This window comes from Gorilla gorilla, chromosome 3, assembly GCF_029281585.2.
Source record: "Gorilla gorilla gorilla isolate KB3781 chromosome 3, NHGRI_mGorGor1-v2.1_pri, whole genome shotgun sequence".
NCBI classification, from domain to species: Eukaryota; Metazoa; Chordata; class Mammalia; order Primates; family Hominidae; genus Gorilla; species Gorilla gorilla.
Window position 1 is genome coordinate 162,419,631 of NC_073227.2, and position 15,468 is coordinate 162,435,098.

General features: G+C 39.5%; 1 protein-coding gene across 12 annotated transcripts in view; it reads left to right on the forward strand.

The window, feature by feature from the left end:
• Positions 1-485: 485 nt before the first annotated feature.
• IL15 (interleukin 15) overlaps positions 486-15,468 on the forward strand; it is a 104,322-nt gene continuing 89,339 nt past the window's right edge. For 3 of the 12 annotated variants that reach the window (XR_008679095.2, XM_063705558.1, XM_055384730.2), the window contains exon 1: positions 696-1,297. Coding sequence is in view for 2 of the 12 variants with exons in the window: in XM_063705558.1 (XP_063561628.1) it covers positions 782-1,297 (516 nt within the window). In the remaining 10 variants the exon portion in view is untranslated. Of the gene's footprint in view, positions 595-695; positions 1,774-15,468 lie in introns of those variants that run through there. The other 9 variants (XM_055384734.2, XM_063705559.1, XM_063705562.1 and 6 more) reach the window with 8 other exon arrangements.

The window sequence follows — 15,468 nt, forward strand, 5'->3', positions numbered from 1 at the left end:
GTTGTAAAAACTGTTTTTGCATTTTTATACCTCACTTATTTTGTTAATGGAGACTATCTAGAGTTTGATGTAATTCTCATCAAAAAGTCCATCAGTAATTATTTCAAATATAAAACTGATATCAAAAAATTGAGTTAATGAAAATAAACTCAAATTTTTCATAAAAATATGAAATTATACGGAACTTTATGTACATGGAAAGTGAATAATTTCTATTATTTTTCTATTTGATATTTATCATATTTATGTAATTAAAAACATAATTAAATTTTAAACTAAATTAAACTGAGCTCCAGGAGGACATCATTTTCTCTGAACCATGACTCTGAAAATTTGGAAAGCACCGTACAAGAGGGATTTTCAGTGATTCACAAGAGTGCAAGATTCTGCAAAGTACTTTCAAAACTAAGCGTGAGGTCTTTGCTACTGCCTTTATGGCATGCAAATCACTCAGCCTCAACTCAGTTCCTTCCTCCAATGTAAAAATACTACAAGAACAACATCTCACGCTTCCATCAAATGGGACCATGTGTGATATTTTACACTGGACTACACAATAGGCTGGAAAAGTGATCCGCAGAGAGGCTCATTGCTGTAAGTTCACTCCCTGTACCAACTGTCTTGCACAAATCTGCCACCCGGGTGTCTTCTTCCAACATTTCCCCTAGTTGGGCTTCAAAGTTTCCTTCTTGCAGCCTGTGCGGGGACCAAGAGGCCGGTCTAGAGTAGCCGCCCAGCATCGGGATCCGACATCCTTTTCCCTTTCCTCAGGAAGACTTGGATGCGCGCCAGCCCAGCCCGGGTCTCCAGGTTCAGCTGCGGAAGCTTCCCACATGGTGCCCGTCGCTTGGGATGCGGCTGTCCTTGTGCCTTCTCTGCAGGTGTCCCGGCAGGTAGAGGAGGAGACCGGTGGCTGGTGTTCCTGCAGGGCGGGGCTGGGGCTCCTCGATGTCCTTGCGCTCGCCCTGCAAGTTCTGCGCCCCAGGCCCCGGCAGGGACGGAAACAGGCCGGGAAGCAGTGACACCTGGGGCAGTCAGTCATCCAGGAGCCGCTGCCACCCGCCCCACCCCCAGTCTCCGCGGGAGGTGTTTGTCTTCGCCTATGCTCCCGGCTCTTTCTCTTTCACTTTTCTTTTCGCCGGGGGTTGGGACTCCGGGTGGCAGGCGCCCGGGGGAATCCCAGCTGACTCGCTCACTGCCTTCGAAGTCCGGCGCCCCCCGGGAGGGAACTGGGTGGCCGCACCCTCCCGGCTGCGGTGGCTGTCGCCCCCCACCCTGCAGCCAGGACTCGATGGAGGTACAGAGCTCGGCTTCTCTGCCTTGGGAGGGGAGTGGTGGTGGTTGAAAGGGCGATGGAATTTTCCCCGAAAGCCTACGCCCGGGGCCCCTCCCAGCTCCAGCGTTACCCTCCGGTCTATCCTACTGGCCGGGCTGCCCCGCCCTCTCATGGGGAAAACTTAGCCGCAACTTCAATTTTTGGTTTTTCCTTTAATGACACTTCCGAGGCTCTCCTCGCCATCCTCCCGCTTCCGGAGGAGCGCAGATCGCAGGTCCCTTTGCCCCTGGCGTGCGACTCCCTACTGCGCTGCGCTCTTACGGCGTTCCAGGCTGCTGGCTAGCGCAAGGCGGGCCGGGCACCCTGCGCTCCGCTGGGAGGGTGAGGGACGCGCGTCTGGCGGCCCCAGCCAAGCTGCGGGTTTCTGAGAAGACGCTGTCCCGCAGCCCTGAGGGCTGAGTTCTGCACCCAGTCAAGCTCAGGAAGGCCAAGAAAAGGTACCGCAGCTCCCCACTTCCTAACTGCTCCGGTCCCAAACTCATTGTGGGCCGGTGCAGATGTCTGTGCGTGCGCGTCTATCCCTACCTTTGCCAAATCAAATTATCGCCCTCTTCTTTGCTTGCACACGTCTTCTGGGAGAGAAATTTGCAGGAATGGTCAGTGCTTGGCAGTCAGGCCTGGGTCTGTATTGGTTCCAACTCTGCGTCAGCCAGTTATCTCTTAGAGAAGCGATAGTGTATCTAGAATGTCGAAGGAACTTGGAAAAAATACGAGCGAATTTCACTGAAATAAAATCATTATTCAAGGTGGGTTTTAAATGAAAATCCAGCCAATTTTTTCAAGTGTTATTAAGACCGCATGTAGCAAGGGTATACAGTTCATTTGACTTTATGTAATTCCATGCATTAAAAACTATGTTGACTTCAAAGTATGTCTAAACCAAACTAATTCTTAAATGATGCTTACAACAGATTCTTAAATAGGATGAGTCAGCAATTTCAAAACTGGAAGTAAAGTGGTGGTCACCAGCTAGTTTCCATTATATATTTTTAAACTACTATCTAATATTATGATACTGGTGGTGGCCAACTAAGTGGTCGTCATCCTTATCTTGTCAGTGTGGTGAAAGAGGCCATATTAGCTGGACTGAATTTTTGCTCAGGTATTACAGAATAAACTGGTGATTATGCATCCTGCCATGTAGAGGTTATAAGGTGAACCATTCTACTGAAAGCATCAAGATACAATACACTTTTGGAAGGCCGAGGCGAGAGGATAGCTTGAGACCAGGAGTTCCAGTTTATAGTGAGCTATATGATCTGCCACTGCACTCCAGCCTGTCAAAAAATAAATAAATGAATAAAAAAGATATAATACAGGTTAAATTTTTAAACTCCTGTTGTTTTCGTGTGAAGTAATGTGGCCAACAGAGCAAGGAAATACATGGGAAGGAACATAAAGACATATAAAGAGAAGAACTGAAAATACAGCAAAAGCCATTTAGATTTAAAAAGTGAAGAAAAAGCTAGTTTTGCTTAAAGTTAACAAGTATCATAGAGATCTTAAGGTTTGTTATGATTGTCTTCGTTTCGTGTCCTTATTCATGTAAAATTCTCACAGAATTTTAGTCAATCAGAAGAGTCTCTCCTGCAGTATCATCTGCTCTGCAACAGTGACAGAGAAGGGTCAGTTGACCATTGGTCTGGAACTTGTCTGGAACTTATGATAGGCAGGGTGTTCCCATACTTTTGGTTTCACTGTTCCTTGCTGATTTGGAGTGGCAACTCCAGAACCTGATTGGAAGCTATAGTTCTGGTTGGAATTTTCCTGCAGACTACTGGTGATTAAAATGATGCTTTTTTGTTTTAATCCATGAAATTAATGTAGCCAATGTCAACAGCTATATTGCAAGGCACAATGTTTGTCAATGAAATATATGTTTATAAATTTCCTTGGGGGATGGAGAAAACAGTGGTTTAAAGTTTATCGAAATAGGTTTTGGAAGTGGAAGGTTTTAAAGCCTACGGGATACTCCATCTCAGATTTACTGCCTCTGATGGATTTCAGGACAGCTAGAAAAGCAGCCCTGAAATGCTGGGTACATGTGGATTTTTCTCAGGAAAATATCTGTAACTTTGATCAGCTTTTTAAATGGGTCTCTGACCCAAAACAGTTTTAAATCTTTTGAAAATATAGACTACTGTCCTTTTCCCCCCATCTCTCCTGGAGTTTAATGTTGAGTTCTGCTCATTGTGTTAACTATTTTTCTGAAGGTTAGCTGATCATAATACAGAGTTCTGTCTTCAGACCTATAACTTAAGTTATGAGAAACAGTATGAATAATAACTAACATTGTTGAGTTCTTATTATGTATCAGACATTGTTCTAAGGATGTATTTTTTAAAAACATCGTAATAAACTTATGTGGTAGGCAATATATTTTACAGCTGAGGAAATTATCAAGGTCACAGAGCTAGAAAGTGGTAGAGTTGGAACTCCAACTGAGACAAATTTAAGACTGGTGGTATTTATGGAGGATGGTATTATTTGCATACAAATATTTCGTACAATTTGACAGTGATAATCCCTATTTATTTTCAGGCAGCATTGTAATGGTAGAATGCCGGTTTTAAAGTAATGTTTGTATGGTACTTGTGCAATTGACATTATTATATATTTAAAGATTATCTTTATAATCAAATAATATTCATTTGGGTATCAAGTATGTGTTTGGTATATTGGAGAAATTTCCTTTATGGTCCCTGAATGAAAACATTTGTCTAATTTGCATCACTTTCTGCTGAAAGAGCCTGACAAATAGTAGGCAAATGTGGATTGATCTAGACATCTGTCTCTGCCTATCTATGTATCCCTTCTTCCATACAACTAGAAGTCTGGGATTCATGGAGAGGTCAGAGAAGAAGAGTTTCCCATAATATCCCAACTGGAGATGATATAGTTAACTATTTGGGACATCCTCTCTTCAGAAGGCGTTATGGTAGAAGGTTTGGCAAGAAGCCACTTCTTTTGCTCGATATTAGCTCTTTGATTTACTTACCCGTTGATTACAGTAACTGCATGAGACTACTGACACTGAACGTTGCTTAAATACTTGCTGCTGTCCTATAGGAATGGGTTGGATGGAAAAATTCCATAGAGGAGTTGAAGGAAAAATTGTTATTTTAGTGAGTACTGGAATGCACTAACTAACACCTATTTGATGGTAAATTTCGCTAATTAAATACTATCAAGTATATGTCTATATGTGTGCATATATGCCTATATGTGTATATATACTGTGTATGTGCATATATGTGTGTGCATGTATATATTGTACTGTACTATTTGTTAACAGCTGTGGGCAGACAAGGTTTACTTTTTACTCAGCTTCCAGACTGTATTGAATACATAAACATAAGAAGCTAAGAAATCTTGACAGAAAGCCTGAAGGACAAATTATTGTTATTAACAGTGCCATTCCAGTAGGAACCTAATGTGAATTTGAAAGTTTCAAAGAAGAAGCCTCTGCTATGTTTCAGGCACCATACTGGCACTTCATCTTTATGTCCTCATTGAATTTGAATAACCATTGCATTTTTATCCTGAATTTACAAAGAAAAAAAAAAAGGCATGCAGAGTTTCACTTGCATTAGGACACAACTAGGTAAGACAGACACTCCACTGAGATTTATCTTGATTCTAATGTTAATGCTCCTTTTCGGATATCATATGCATTCTCTTCTAAGAAAACTCAGGTGTTCAGTGTACTGACAACTAAAATGCTGCTATCCTTACCTTGAAATAGACCCTGGTCACCATTTGGGGTGATTTAATGCTATTTATTAATTTGCCTATGTCAAAGAATATTGCCCTTTTTTAAACAAAAAAAAAAAGTTGTTTAGTGCTGGAGTCAGAAAGAGGAGAAAAAGAGGCTCTTTAATCTCAGTTTAGTTCAATAATATTATTTGTCCACATTTCACATCCAGAGCCAGGGTATTTGTATGCATTTATTTTATAGTGTTTCATCCCACTGCAGGGGCAGAAGACTCTATGTAGACCATATAAAAATGGATTTTTTAAAAGTCTGCATGTAATACACAGTTGTTTCTTCTCTAAATGCTAATAGTTCCTCCAAGTGCTGACAGGATGCAGACAAAATCAGGAAAGTGACAAATTATTTTGTGAAATGAGGGAATTGAAACTGAAAATGGTTCTAGAACAGGAAAATATGATGGTTGTAAGGTTGATGGCGGTGGTGGTGGGGGTAAGCTCTGCTTATCATTGTGACATACTAAAGGAGCCCAGAGAGGGTCTTTCGTCCCTTATATCACTGAATGCTACTTCTCCTTCCTGGGTATTTTGCTTATGTGCCTTCTAATAGAAATCTGACAAAGTAGTCCTTGCACACTGTTAGCACTGACCTCTAAAATTATCAAATAATTTTTTCTTAATTGAACATTTTACTGTTAAAGATTTTCTATTTTTAAGTTATTTGATTTCCTGACTCATCTGCAACAAAAATAAGTACAGAAAACTTGATTTTTTATTTGAAGGATTTTCTTTGTGAAAATTATTCTAGCTTATGTTATTTAAAACACTATCATTATGAAATTAATCAAAGGAACCATAAATTTTTGATAAGTGATTATTAAGCATAAAACTAAAACATATATACCCAAAGGATTATAAATCATGCTGCTATAAAGACACATGTTTACTGTGGCACTATTCACAATAGCAAAGACTTGGAACTAACCCAAATGTCCATCAATGATAGACTGAATTAAGAAAATGTGGCACATATACACCATAGAATACTATGCAGCCATAAAAAAGGATGAGTTCATGTCCTTTGTAGGGACGTGGATGAAGCTGGAAACCATCATTCTCAGCAAACTATTGCAAGGACAAAAAACCAAACACCGCATGTTCTCACTCATAGGTGGGAATTGAACAATGAGAACACTTGGACACAGGAAGGGGAACATCACACACTGGGGCCTGTCATGGGGTGGGGGTATCGGGGAGGGATAGCATTAGGAGATATACCTGATGTAAATGACGAGTTAATGGGTGCAGCACACCAACATGGCACATGTATACATATGTAACAAACCTGCACGTTGTGCACATGTACCCTAGAACTTAAAGTATAATTAAAAAGAAAAAAAGCCGCAATGTGGTTTTCGAGCTTCTAGAAACTTAGAAAGGTGCTAAGGAAATTTCTTGCATCAGTGTTTTGAATGTAAATTATTTTTGTTGAAAAGTGTGAATATTGCTACGTTTTGTGGAGTTTTGAAAACCAAACCTGTATTGGAGAATAATAATAATAATAATAAATAATAACGTGCTCTTGAAAACAAACTAAAACAATATTGGAAATATATATCATACAACTAGATATGTCAATGCTTTGATTAAAGATGTCTCTTATATCAGCTTTTCAAATTGCCCCTTTATTTGGCACCCTGGTGAGGCAAGGCACATGTTAAGATTCTCGATAGGGAGAGATAGGCATTTTTTTCCTAAAGTGGGAGAAGGGTAATTATGAAAGAGGAAATGAGGAAGGAGAACTTGCCAGAAATCTGCCTGCTTTGGGCACACATCAGGCATATCTCTGGTAAAAGGGGCTCTTATGGAAGTAACGGATCTTGAAACTGGTTCCTTTAGAACCGTCTATGTCCACAAACCCCTGGGAAAGTTGTAGGGTATGCCAGAGGTGCGTGTTGTTCAGTTGGGATATATAGTTCAGCCTTCTTTCCCACACCCTCCCTTTGGCTTCTGGATTACCATGGGTTACTGTGCTTAAAGCAAAGTACAGGGAGTAGGATGGGGAGCAGTAAAGAGCCTGGGCTAGCTTCTGTAGAGGTTTCCCACTGGGGACTAGTGCGAAATAAGCTCTAGTAGGGCTTGGATAGCCTCTGCAGTGAAGTCTCCCCTTCTAGCCTCAGCTGCAGTCACCTTGCCTCAGTGTCCAGACACACTTGCCATTCTTTGTCAGCCTTCATGGGTCCTGCTCAAAATGTTAACCCTCTATAACTTTTTCTGTCCCCACCTACTGCCCAGGCAGAATTATTTTCTCCCTTACATGAATTCATTTGGTGCTGTCTACATTCCCTTATAACAACTTTAATGTCTGTAAACTCATTTTTATGTGTCTGAATCTACACTTACATTTTGAGTAAGGACAATGTGCTCCATGTGCTTAGCAGAGGGTTGGTCAGAGTCTATTTGTATTGACTTCAGCATGAGTCAATCATCATTCAAGTGTTTGACAGCTAAGCGGACAACTGTAAAAGAGATAGGAAACATAAGTAATATAGCAAAACAATGTTGGAATACTGTAATAAAAGTAGTATTTTAGGGAAATTAGTTTGAGGTAGAATTTATTGAAGAAAAGACAATTAGAGATAAGGAAACCAGCTAGAAATTCATCACAGTTAATTCAGGAGTGTAGTTTCATTCTCATTATCTGCTCAAGGACATAATTCTAGTAATTCATTCTTTCTCTCCATCACCATTTTTTTCTCTGTCTCTTATGGGTCTTTCCCAATACCATGTAGCCATGCTATAACTTCTGCCATTTTTAAAAAAGACTCATGTTTTTCTCCTCATGTTTCTGCTCACTTCTATATCTGTTTTTTTCTGCCCACATTTTACAGGAAAACTTACAACCTTAACTATATTCTCTGTTTCCAGTTTTCCTCTCTCCTTTCTCTCCTGAACCAGCCAGGCTGTCATCTCCACTGCTCCACTAGAAATACACTTGTCAAAGGTACCACGAACATCCCTTTTATTAAATCCAGTAGTTAGTTATTGGGTCCCTACCTATGTACCCTTTCAGCAGGACCTGAGAGTTCTTCATGTGGCTTCCAAGCCACTCCCCTTCTCCTTATTTTCCTTTTACCACACCAGCAACAATTTCAGTCTCCTTTTACCTTACCAGCAACAATTTCAGTCTCTGTCTAGTTCCTAATTTCCCTAACATGTAAATATAGCTGTCTGAGGGCTCAGTCCTTAGGCCTGTTCTCTATCTGTACTCTCTGTCTTGGTGATCTCATCTAGTGTCATGGTTTTTAATCCCTTCTTACATTGATGATTCACAAATGTACGGGTGAATCTAGCCATGACCTCTCCCCTGAACTCCAGACTCATTTGGCAGTCTATTTAGCTGTTATTCACCCATCTCTGATCGGATGTCTAATACTCACTGGATTCCTGCCTTTACTGCCATATCTGCTTGCCCCACCTTCTTCCTCATCTTACTTGATGTCAATTTCATTCTCTTAGTTCCATAGATAATCAATCAATCTATCTTGGATTTGTCCTTAACGCCTCTTTATGTCATATTCCACGTTGAATCTGCCACCAAATTATTTAGCTAGGCCTTCAAAATATGCCCCACATCCTATCTCTTCTCACCCTTTTTTTCAGTGCTGTCACCTGGGTTCAAGTTGCTATCATGTCTCACAGTATTATTGCAAAAGTGCCTGCTGCTTGTCCCCTTATCTCCACTCCAGCCTGTTCTCAACATAGCAGCCACAGTGTTTCGGTTACCTGTCCCTGCATCTAAAGGATCAACAGCCATAAAACAAGAACAAAACAAAACAACACCCCCAGAACTTAGTGACTTGAATAACAATAATTTGTTATTTATCGTGATCTAGGCTACTTTCGGCTGCTTCACTCCTCCTAGGCTGCTGGAGATGAGACATTCAAGAAAGCATCTTCCTTCACATGTCTAGAACATCAGCTTGGATAGCTGGAAAGCTCATGGCTGGCCAGGCATCCATCTCTCTGTATGTGACCCCTATACATGACTAACTTGGACTTTACATAATGTTGGCCTCAAGTAGTTGTATCATTTAACTAATTATTGACTTTCAGGATCCCCCATAGCTTATCTCGTTATGGCATCAAACTCAGACTTTAAGTCTCTAAACTGGATCTCCAGATGAGGATGATATTTCTCTGATGTAGTTTCTTGAGTGCAGCAACCTGTAGCTAAAAAGATAGGTTATCTGTGACCTTCCCCTTGTCCCAACATACAATGGTAAAACAAAAATAGGACAATTGCTTTAAAAAATACCATTTCAAAACAAGACAATAGAAGGCATATAACAGTCGCTAGTCCATAGCAAGTCTAAATAGAGCTGGCATATGTCCCAAGTTCTTGCTCTGGAAGCAATACATGTTCCTGATTACGGTTTAAATTTGTTCCCTAGGAGTGATCCTCTGTGGCTCTTAACTTCATCTTTTGCACTTTGGGCTCCTTTTCTCATTCTTTCTTTCTTTTCTATGAGAAATAATTTTTGCTGTTCTTTGCAGTGGCGTAGCCTGCTTTCTGATGTTAGAGGGTTAATAATTTAGAGACCTTTTGTATACTCACTTTTGTTTAACTGCTTTTTGTTTTTAAGTTCAATGATATTTAAAATTTGGGGGGCTTCCTATGAATTTTATTGAGATTCATTCACTCCATTAGATAAAAGACATAACCAGAAAATCCTTGAGACAAGTTCCACTTTAATTTTTTGGGAAGTCAAGGTGCCATAGAAACCCTTACCATTTTTAGAAGCCTTTTGACTAGTTGGCAAGGTCTGTGAGACATCATTTTAAACCTTTCAGAGTTCTTAATGAAGGGCCTCCATGCCACACACCTGATTTGATCTCCAACCTGAGAGCACATGTAATAGTAGAGCCTGGATTTGATCTTTGCCCTGAAACTACTTATTTCTTGGAGAATCTTTTGCTGCCTGGAAAGGCAAGAATGAGAATAGGTGTTATTTTCCAATCTAGCAAGTCTTAGGTTGAACTATTTCGTCACTGCATTTCTAGCCTTCACTAACAGGGTCCCTGCCTCTCTCCAGGTGTCTTCCCACCACTCAGTCTCATAGTAGTTTCAATGTCAATTACTAATTTCCATATAATAAACTACCCCAAAACTTAGTGGTGTAAAATAAGAACCATTTTATTTTCTGAAGCCTAAGAATTAGGACAAAACACAAAGAGAATGACTTGTCTCTACACTGCAATGTATGTGGCCTCAGATGGTATGACTCAATGGTCAAGGGATGTCTGAGATGGCTCAGACATTAAGTCACACATATAGAGCCTCAGTTCTGGCTGTTGTCTGGGCTCCTTGGTTCTCCTCCACTTAGTCTTTCCACATGGCTAAACTGGACTTTCTCACAGCACGGTAGTTTCAGGGTTGTCAGACTCTTCGCAACTTGGCCAACTTCTATAAGAGAGGAAGTTGGAGCTGTAATCACTTAAGGCTTGGATATGGAATTTCCAGACTTTAACATTTGTTTTATTCTTTTGGGAAAAGCAAGTCAGAAGGCCACCCAGATTGAAGGGGAGACGACATAGATTCCACCTGTTGATTAGTAGAGTGTCATGCATGTTCATGGGGGAAAGGCATTGATTGATGGCAGCTGTCTTTGGAGATTATCCACCACAAAGGGTAATCCGGTTAAAATATTAATCAGGTTATGCTACTCTTCTATTCCAAACCCCACGTGGTTCTCGCATCTCACTCTAATAAAAGCCAACTTCTGTTACAGTGGATATTAAGTCTCTAAGTGATTTGTACCCCTGATGTCTGCCATCTGCTACTCTTCCCTTAGCTCACTGAGTCAGTTACACTGGCACCTTTTCTATTCATCAACCATACTACTATGTTCTTGTCTAAGAGTCTTTTACCTTGCTATTCCTTCTTTCTAGAATGCTTTTCTCTCAGATATCACCCCCTTCCCCGTACCTGCTTTGGGGTTTGTCTCAAATATCCCTCTTGCAATGAAGTAATCCTTGACTGATGTACTTCAAATTGCAGCCTCACCAGCACTCCCTGTCCCAACCCTGTTTGGGAATTCAGATTATTTTTCAGATTTTGGAAAGTAATATAGTGTGTTTACTATATATCATGTAACGACCAAGCTTATTCAGGTACTTCCTCAAAAGGGAATAAATACAGCTTACACATTGTCTAATGTTAGTTCAGCTTGTGTTTTGTTAATCAGTGAATTAAGGAGAAACTTTCAGTTTTTGGAGCTTTTTTGATTTAATATTTTCATATAAGGGACTATGGATTTGTATGTTTTATTGAATTATTTGATTATTAACATCTCCCTTCATTAGAATATGAACCACAGGAGAACATGCAGTTTTGTTATTTTATTCATTGCTATATTCCCATCACCTATTAGTGCTAGGCATATGGTAGTCTCTCAACAAATATTTGCTTGAGTATTTAAAGCAATATTTAAAACAAAAATGAATGAGGGAATGAATGGATTAATGGATGCTAAGTAGTAGGGTACTGCAAATAGAATGGAGAATAGAAAGACAAGCTAATTTCAAGGAAGATTTGATTTATCAGTGTTCTATTTATTCATTGAATTGATTTTGGCACTTCAGCAGTTAATAATTTTGAGTGCCTAATACGGGCTGGGGACTTTCCTAAATACTTGACTGGTCTTGATTGAGTGGGAGGAGCAGAGCCCAGGGAAGAGTCAGAGAATGCCCAAGATTTTAACCACGAGAGTCAGGAAAGATAAACATGTTAGGAACAGATATATATTACAGCTAACACATGGGGCAAGGTAGGGGAATGGATGAACTTGATTTTGGAAATATCACGATTGAGTTAAAAGTGGAATACACTACTTACAATGTCCTGTAAGTGATTAGAAGTACTGGATTGAAGATTGGATAAGCTATTTGTACAAGATTTGGGTTTGTGAATTAAGTAAAGAATTACTGGTTAAAACAAATGGTCAGGATATTTCCCCAGGAGGCAAATGTACATATAGATGGCTTAGGGTCACATAAGACAACTAGAGGGACTGTCACTGAGCTAAGCACCCTGAAAGACGAGATATTCGGGAAGGCCTTCGAGGAGGAATTGACCAGCTCCCAGGTCTTCAAAAGAGAAGGCTAGGCTTTTTACACCTCCTAGCCCTTGCCTTCCTGTCATACTTACTCTGTCTGCTGCTCTCTAGAGGGATTTTAATCTTACATAGGGATCATCTTTAAAGACTCACTTTCTCTGTGATGTTTTCCTGGCGAGACACTATCTTTACCTCCTGTCTTGCCTGACACCTTTCCTTTGTGTGTTCTCCACCTGATAGATACTTCTCTCATAGTATCTGCAGTGTTTCACTGTATTTATCTGTGTTCATATTGCCTCTCCCGCAAGTAAATGATAAAGGTCATAGATGAGAAGAATTGTGATGGTGGAGTTGGAAGGGCTGAAGTTTGAGAAACACTGCATCCTTATGTGTCTAACACCTTGCCTGGCACATAGTAGAGCTCTAATAATGTTATTCTTGTTGTCAATGATCCAACATATATTCCTGAGGGGTCAAGTTAGATCAGGTTCTGAGAAAAGGAGTTTGACCATATTTGACTCATAGTATATTACTGGTGATCACATGGCTTTTGGGAAACTATTCCCAGCATATTTCCTATTATCAGGGTCAGGAAGGGAAATAGAATTTTCTGGGGATGTACTTTGGGCCAGGTTACAAATAGAATCTTTAACTTCCTTATTAGGAGTATGAGTTTTAGAGAACTGAAAACAAATACGTTTGTTTAATATTTTGTGCCAGTTTTATTATAGAGGGGATAATTTTATAAATTTGCAAAGTAAATGCTTCAGTAAATGAAAGGAAATTAAAACAAGGCACACCTTATTCTCTAAATTCCTTCAAACAGAAATCCTTTCATTTTCTTTATTTTATTTGCTGAGTATTTTGAGAAGTTATTTCAGTAGGACAAAAAAGATGAGAGAAATTGTGTGAAAATAATAGTATTGCGGAAGTTTAATTTATTTAGTGTCTCTTCTCCTGAGGGTTTAAGAGAAGAAATGTGGTTTCTTCTCTTGTTATGCTGTTAAAAAAATTTGCAGTTACCTCAAATATCAGATTAAAATCTGTATTTGGTATCTTTAGATTCTACTCCTGAAAAGCAAGATCCTTGTAAAGAACCTCTAAAACTGGAAAGATGTGGTTATGCTGATGGCTTATTTGACTTGATATTGAGGCATTCATCTTCTAAACCTTGGCCTTTCTTAAGTCAAACCATATTACTCTGAGCCGCTGCAACTTATAAAGCATGGCTTCCAGGCTAAGGTGTTTAAACCAAAGAGGCTAACAGCACACCAAAAGTTCTAAACAATAGTGGATATTTATTGATCACTTTCTCTGTACATGGCTCCCTGCCAAGTGCTGTGAAGGATAAAAAGACGCAGCACATTTGATTCTCTTTAGGAACTTACTGTCTCGTGGAACAATTATTGTTTGCATGTAAACAGCTGAGTGTCCAGGATCCTGAACTACTCTCTGCCCCTAAACACAACACACTTCCTTTCATAGCCAAATATTTGGACACGTTTCTCTCATTGGAATGCACTACTTCATCCAGTGTCTCTTCCGTGCCCCCTTCTCCTGACTCGCCTGGTCCAGAAATCTCAGTCTGATAATGGCTTCTCTGGGAATATTGTCCTAAATGTCCGGAGTTGGGTTAGGTGTCTTTCATTCTTAACTTCATTCAATAAATATTTCAATAGTTAACATTTATTTTCATCCATAGTCCCAAGTACGTTAACATATGTCGCATTCTCAAACTCATGAGATACTTTCCTTCCCACTTTTCAGATAAGTAAACTGAAGCACCAGGAAGTGTGGTGACTGGTGCAGGGACTACCAGTAGGAAGTGGTGGAACTGGAGCTTGAACTCAGGTTTCTCTCTCAAGCATGCACACTTCCTATAGAGGGTGCTACCTTGCTGGTGCAATTAATAAGAATTATAAAGATTAAAAGAGAGGAGGTGAAATTTTCATTATTTATAGATGAAAGCCATACAAATTAACAAGCTACTAAAACAAATGGGAGAGCTCAGAAAAGTTGCCAGACCAAAGATTTTTAAAAATCCATAACATTTTTCAATAGTAAAAGCATTAGCTAACACAACACAACAGTAAAACAAACCAGCAACACAACCTTCCCCAGTAGGAGCACGCTTGCTGCAATTAAGTACGGTTTATTTGAGGATTGTCTGGATGGCTCAACATCAGAAAATCTATCAAAATAATCTTAAGGATACAGGAAAAGTTAGTGTCAAGTTCTGAGAAGAATAAAAATAGATTGGATTTTCCAAAACTGACTAAAGTATATCTATGAAAAATCTATAGTAAACATCAAATTTAATACAGGGCTCAGAAAAACATTTTTTGTTTTACATTTTGGGAGACGATGAGGATGCCAGTGTTGGCATAACTATTCAGTAAAGTGATGAAGACAAAAATAATAATCACCATTCATTTGTATTGAGTGTTTACCTATGTGCCAAGCAGTATAAAAGCAAAAGTGGTGGATTAGCCATTGGTGCAAGGAGATGGCGAAACTCCCATCTTCCTACTCCTCCAAGGTAGAGGTGATAATTGAACTACAGTGAGCCAGGATGAAATGGAGTTGTTGCAGAGCAGTTGTAACTAGGATGCTTAATTTATTGTTCTGACCCAGAATGTAGCTATTTGGACATAATGGAATGGAGCAAATTACAACGTAGTAGAATTTGGGTGGTAGCAGTGATGGTGTAGGATAGTTAGAGCTAAGCTGTGAGATGAAAAAATCCCTCAATATCTACTAGTAACTGCGCTTTAGATATAGTCAATACATATGGAGGTGTAAGCCCAAACATACTGTTATCATGGATTTTATGGATGAAGCAGAGCCCTTTTGAAATTGAAGTTAATATGGAGAAGCAGCACAATGCATAGCATATGCTTTGTGCTATGTTAACTGAATGAACTTCTGGTGAAGAATTAAAGTAGGGATCCAAAACACATTGTTAAATTTCGATTTAACCTCTTTATGTAAAATTGAACAATACATTTAATTTCTCTGCACTTATTATTCTCTTCTTGAAAATTAAGATAATTAGACCAGAGAAAATCCCTTTGGTGTTGAATCTGGTGGTTCAGGGAACCAACATAACATGGATGGATTCTATCATATGCTGAGATTTTCAACCTGTGATCTTTATAGATGTTACTTAGGCACTGGAAAGGACTTTAGACACCTCCAGTCTAATCTCCTTATTTTAAAGACAAGGTAACTGACACTTAAAGACATAAAGTACCTTGCTAGTGTCACATAGCTGTTTAAAGGCAGAATCAAGCCTAGGGTCCA